Source organism: Austrofundulus limnaeus, unplaced genomic scaffold, assembly GCF_001266775.1.
Source record: "Austrofundulus limnaeus strain Quisiro unplaced genomic scaffold, Austrofundulus_limnaeus-1.0 Scaffold0, whole genome shotgun sequence".
NCBI classification, from domain to species: Eukaryota; Metazoa; Chordata; class Actinopteri; order Cyprinodontiformes; family Rivulidae; genus Austrofundulus; species Austrofundulus limnaeus.
The window spans coordinates 5,541,845-5,548,073 of record NW_013952402.1 but is presented as its reverse complement, the minus strand read 5'-3'; the positions used below and the strand labels follow the sequence as shown (position 1 = coordinate 5,548,073).

Sequence of the window (6,229 nt, the reverse complement as noted above, 5' to 3'; positions counted from 1 at the left end):
GTGTGTGTGTGTGTGTGTGTGTGTGTGTGTGTGTGTGTGTGACTGCGTGCTCCTCAGATATCCTGCTGATTGAGCTTGTGCTTCTCAATGTTCAGCATTCAGCTTTCAAGTTGATGGTTGAATTGATATTTCTTACCCCGCTGTGTTTACTGTTTGTGTATCTGCTTGTATTCGTAGGGTTGTTGTGGGAGTGTGTCTATATCTGTACAAATCTACTGTACAGCACGTGTGTGTGTGTTTGTACTAAACTGCTGGTTTGGGCTCAGCAAAGCGAAATCTCACCCCTGCTCGCCTTTCTCTTCCTCACTGTCTCCCAGGGGTGCGGTTTGTGAGCTGGGAGGAGGTATGACTTGTCTCGGTGGCCTCATGGTAAGTGACACACAAGCATCTTCACATACACAGATTTCTGCAACAAAATAAATAAATAAAAACAGTTTGGCTTCTCTAATAAAACTAATCATCACCAATCAATGCACACACACAGCATGGCATACAGTGTCCTTATCTATTCAGATGCTATCGTTCAGTTCTCCTGTGCTGGAATGTGCATTTGTGTTCGCCAACCTTCAGGTGTATATGCATGCAAACACTTCACTTACATAAAATTAATTAGTTTAGTCTCTTCAGTTTAGTGTTAATTAGGGAGCACACTGTGTCTAAATGTAGCTCCTATTTGTTTGCGTTCTTGCTGAATTTAGAGTCAAGAACTGACTGATCTTTTCCTCATGAAAAGACTCGGTAGAAAAGAGGAGCATTTAAGGTTTTATGGTTAGAAAAACACTTGACTGTGTGAAAACCACAATCACAGTAATTGCAGTGCAGCTGAGCAGCAATGCATCTTCCCGTTGGCGTCCTCGTAGTTTGGATAGATATACTAACAAGTTATCTTCGAAGCTGCACACAAACATCCACATGCACACTGGTTCTCAGATACACTGCGGTCTGACAGTTATAGGGTTTATTAGACTGAAGGGCCCCTCCACACTGCAGGCTTCGGTGTCCCATCGATTTGTTAGATGCCAGTGTGTGTGTGTGTGTGTGTGTGTGTGTGTGTGTGTGTGTTTGTGTGTGTAAAATGCCTGGTTTTATCTCTAAGCGGTCAATACACCATGTTTTGACATTGGTGGCCTGAGATGGAATCCCTCCTTCACACCTCTCCTCCTCCTCCCTCCTTCATCACTGACACCAGGCTCACCACATTGTCTTGATTGTTCATTAGATATTGCACAAGTTTTGCATTCTATCACCCCATTTATATATTTTGTTCCCTGTTTTATTTATAAACTTTCTCATTACCTTTATTTGACCAGTTAAAAACCCATTGAGATCAAGATCTCTTTTCCAAGGGTGACCTGGCCAAAAGGATCAGCAGTCACAAATTATAGAACAGTGATAAAAACAATAGCAATAGGGGATAAAATACAATTATTTTACCCACAAAAATGTTTGGTTTTTATTTAAAATATACAGACATTGCATGATTTGATGATTATATGTTTCTTCACTTCCTGTGTTCTTACTGCGGGTATCATAATTGCGATGTCAGCAAAAATCTCTTACCGAAGACTCTTTGCATGACTTCGTCAGTGAAAGCTAATTGATGTACAATGTCTATAAGTTTATAAGAATGCATGAGATGTTTGCCTTCATAAAATTGGTTGTTTTATAAAATCTTGCTGCCCTTCTGGCAGTGAGATTTTAATTAGATGTAAACGAGTCTATATTAAACTCACACGCCACTTTTATTTTTTTTTACCTAAAAATAAGTCTAAGTAAATTGCATTCACTTTCAAATCTTGATCCATTACAACTCAGAGTCTGTAAAGACTTTTCTGTACTCTTTAGTATTTTACTCACTTTCTGTAATCTCTAAACAAAAATCCCTTTAAAAATTTATTTTTGGTAACTTTCTCAGGGCCTGTGCTTTATGTTAAATGGTTATTACAAACCTTATTGCGTTGGTTCTGATTGCTGTTTCTGAGAGTGGTAATAGTTGCATTTAACACGCTGCTAGGACTTTGGTCAGTTGGGCTCCTGCTCTTTCAGCTGGTTGCTCTGGTTCAGCCTGGAGCTCCCGTCCTGTTTGTTAGAACAGATGGACGATGTACAAAACCCTGAATGCACCCTTCAGGGTTCGAACACGTGTGTCTGTGTTTGATTCTGCGGTCACACGTGTGTGTGTATGAGCTGTTGAATTCAGATTATTTCTTGTTGTAAAACAAGTTCAATGTAATGCAGACCTTTTGAGAGGCTGGGTTGAACAGTTTGTGTATTCTGTTACTTCAGAATGCTGCTTGATGAAAATCTCTAGCAAACTTCTAGATAGTTCTGAGGAGAGTTAATGATAAACGGATGTGGGTAAGTAGTTAGATACAGAAACTTGAGCATTTGAAGATTGTAGATTGAATTTTGAATAATTTATGATAAAATACAGTTTCCAGAAAGTGTTAAAACTCTCCCTGCCATTGGAGTTTGTTGTAATGTTTCACATTGTAATTGTACAAAAATTTGTAGCTCATTGAAATGTACTTTAAGTATAGTAAAACTATTTTTGTTGCTTTTGTTAAAACTGCTGTAATGCAAATATTTTTCTCCTATAATTTAGTAAAAATCTAAAATTTAGTTAGGTCTCTGCCTCGTTGAACCAAATATTTGATGGATTTGAGGATGGTTGCCTTGGGTTTACCAACACAATAACTACTTGCACGGTTGCACTTACTATGAGGTCATGCAGACCCACATTCTTTTACAGAATTTGACAGCCTGACACATACTCGCTGCTATAAAAGAAAAAGCAGCTGTGAAGAAAAGCAATGTTAAAAGATGGGGTTATAATCGAGCACACACCTCTCTATCTACATCTCCCTCGCACACATTGTAGCGCGAAAGCTCTCCATTCTCTCGTCTCCCTCCCTCTCTTTCCCTTCGCCTTTTTTTGCAGGCTGCTCTGCAAAGTTATATGAAGGGCATCAGGCAGGCCTGGCGAGCCGAGTGCAGAGTGACAGCGGCGAACGGAATGATGGCTCGGCCTGATAAACACCCAGCGTCAAATGAAAAGGCTCTACGCTTGCCATCATCCCCTGTCACAATGCAATTACTGAACAGAGTGATAGCAAGATAGCAGCCCCCACCGCTAGCCACAATGATAAAAGTATTGACTGATTTGATTGAATGATTAAAATAATGCAGACATAAAAATGGGGTGAAGATAGGGAGGAAAATGGCAGAGAGGAGAGGGAGAAATGGAGAGACACGGGCTGGGCTGCCAGGAGTGAAGCTTTGTAGATATGGTTATGTCATTATTGTCTGTGTGCGTTCAGATGTTTGCTTCATCTAAGAGTGCTTTTGGGTTTGTTCTATTGTTCTGTGTTGTTTAATTTCTCTGTCTCGTTCCTGTCTCCCTGGTTCTCAGGTTGCCGTTTCTGCTGACGTGAAGGAAGTTCTGCTATCAGATGGGAATGAGAAGTCCATTCAGAGTATCCTTTCATCGTCCCCTCTCTCTTCTTTCTGTCTCTCCATCTTTGCCTCATTCCCCTTAACTCACATTTATTCACGAGCGGTCGCATGAATTTGTTTCTGCAAATACTTTGTCTTTTTGGGAGGGAGTTTAGTGTTTGATCGTACATTCCTTTGGATAAAAATCGCACATGCATCCCTCCCATGAACTGTAATTTAGTCCTTTGTTTGATCCTTTAATTAAAATGTCCACCTCCAAAAGGAAATGTGAGGAAAGATGCAGCTCCTATTGAAAACATTTATTTTTTATTAGGGTCAAAATGATTATTGCAGATGATGCTTTGGTTATATTGATCCCTCATCTCCAGCTTCCACTGGGCAGGTGGAATAAAAAAGAAGCATCTAATTCACTACATGTCGTAGGACATGGGTGGATTGTTGATTTCAAATTGTGAAGGATTTATTGCTTGAATAGGAAGATTTTCAAATGTGTTGTTGAGGTCTTATTCACAGGAAAGAGAATAATGGGATAGGAGAGTGACAGGTGGATCAGCGCAGCCTCTGCAGTGATGCTGTCACTGGCAAGTCTTGTCAAATAGTGAGAACTGAGCCAACAGACAAATTTATTGAATTAATAATCAATATAAGTCTTTAAATGTAGTCAAAAATTGAGTTTGGTGCTTCATAATTTAAAAAATATTTTAACTGCAGCTGAGTTTTGGCCACATGTGCCCAATCCTTTAAGAACTGAGTGTGAGCACTGATTAACACAGCCCAGAATCACTGTCTGCATGCGTAGTCATAAATCATCGTATTATTGTTCTTACCCATTAACTGGTGCTAAAACGTAAAAAAAACATCAACAATAATGCATGCTGTGTGACCCTTAAATGTAGTTTTCCACTGGAGCTTCAGTGACAGAAAAGTGACAGATTTAATGCTTCAGCCTTAAGTCGGAGAATGCGTTCGTCTGGAGAAGAATAGCCAGCCACCTCTTTCATCTTGTGGCAAAATCAGAGGATGGGGCACCTACCAATCCCAGCTGCCACAATGCCAAGTTAAGAGCACAGTAATTGCCATCCTGTCAGATTTAGTTGGAGACTTTATCTAATGCCGAGGCTAGAGTTAGAGCTTGATGTGTTCTCTTAGGAGCAGGAACAATCAAGGTTTGTGTAAAATGCTGTTTTGTGTCTTAAAGGTTTATAATTAAGGTTTTTCTTAACAAATATTTAGGTGAGGTATTTTTGGATGACATTTGTTTTTGTTTTTTTTCAGTGGGTTATTGATCAACTCTTCCAGTTTTATAAATATCATGGTCTTTTTTGTATTTTCCACACATTTTTGCACTTGAAATTCTTTGTTGCCTTTACACCGTTATCTTTTGGAATTTTTTTTTTCTCCAATCCTTTTAGATCTTGTTTTAATCCATGAGCTGCTACAAAGATGTGAAAAAGAAACTTGTTGCATTTGGTTGACAAAAGAAGGAAATATAAATACACATTTCTCTCCCATTGACTAGTATGGCTCCTCCAAATTTAGCTCAGCTTACAATATCTCTGTCTCAGCCCGCTACAATGCTGCTTTACCGATGACAATAAGACCAAACAATAACATTTTGGAGTCTGTAAAACACACACTTGGACACATAAACAATGTTCCATTGACCGACCGCTTTGTTTCCCAGAACAAACACATGGGAAGAATTGTAAGTGAAATCATAGCGAAAATGGATCAAATGCGCACGGAAAGAAAAGAGAGGGCTGAGAAAAGACCCGATTTGTTTTTGGCTCAGTCCAATTGGACCATTCACAGTCTGTACACACTTTGTGGTATTTCCTCTTGTTGAGGAAACTTTTGGTCTGAGCCTTGTGCTAATGGCCTTTGTTTATCTCTCATGGCTTTATTTCACAACAAGTGTTAGAATGGAAAGCGATGGTGAGCTGTGATAGGGTTCAGATAGGGTTTTACATTGAAATAGATGAGAAGATATGGGGGGGTGGACAGATGACAATTACTGTAGCTGAATCAAGAGAATAGATTTTTCCTCTTTTCTTAGAAGTTGTTGACCTCGTTTGTTGTCCAAAACACACAATCGCATGCACACACAGAGCGGAGAGCAGAAACTCTGTTCCTCTGACCTTGAATACTCATGTAGAAAATCAATTGAAATGTTCCATTAAGAATGATTGATGCATGTCATTGCTTGCTGCTTGCCTGCCTCAAGTGATGGAAGCAAATGTTTTTCCACTTTAATGTTCAATAAGTCTCAAATCTTTATTTGATGTTTGACTTTTTATTGCTCTTTGTGGTTGCATGTGGACATGCATACGTGTGTGTGTGCACGTGAATCTGTTGAACCCAACCATATACCAGTGATGACATCGCTGAAAGCTTTGCTGCTTTTTGTCCCTTCGTGGTCACGCACAACACACTCCTGTTCAAGTGTGTATGCGCTGTTTATTTATGTTAAATGCCCTTTGCGTATACATATTTGTGTTTCTGTGTGACCTCTTACAACTTTGATTGGCTTTCCAGCTATCAATTTATCTATCAGTTTGTCACACATTCCTGCCCTCACCATCCATCTCTCTTTTTTTTCTGTCAATTGGATTTGTCTCAGCTCTTTGCCGGCTTTAAAGACAAGAAAATCCTAATTGAATTGCTTTGCAACTCCAGTAGCCGCTGCATTAATAGAGAACTTGACATCAATCACCCTGCTTTTGTGTGTCTTCATCTGTGTGTGTGTGTGTGTGTGTGTGTGTGTGTGTGTGTG

General features: G+C 39.6%; 1 protein-coding gene across 2 annotated transcripts in view; it reads left to right on the top strand.

Annotated features, from left to right (window-relative positions):
- The window catches only part of camkmt (calmodulin-lysine N-methyltransferase), a gene marked incomplete at its 3' end in the record, with an annotated part of 77,418 nt that overhangs the window by 70,000 nt on the left and 1,189 nt on the right, over window positions 1–6,229 (top strand). For both annotated transcript variants that reach the window (XM_014030633.1, XM_014030565.1), the window contains 2 exon segments: window positions 318–369; window positions 3,413–3,476. In XM_014030633.1, the coding sequence (XP_013886087.1) occupies window positions 318–369; window positions 3,413–3,476 (116 nt within the window).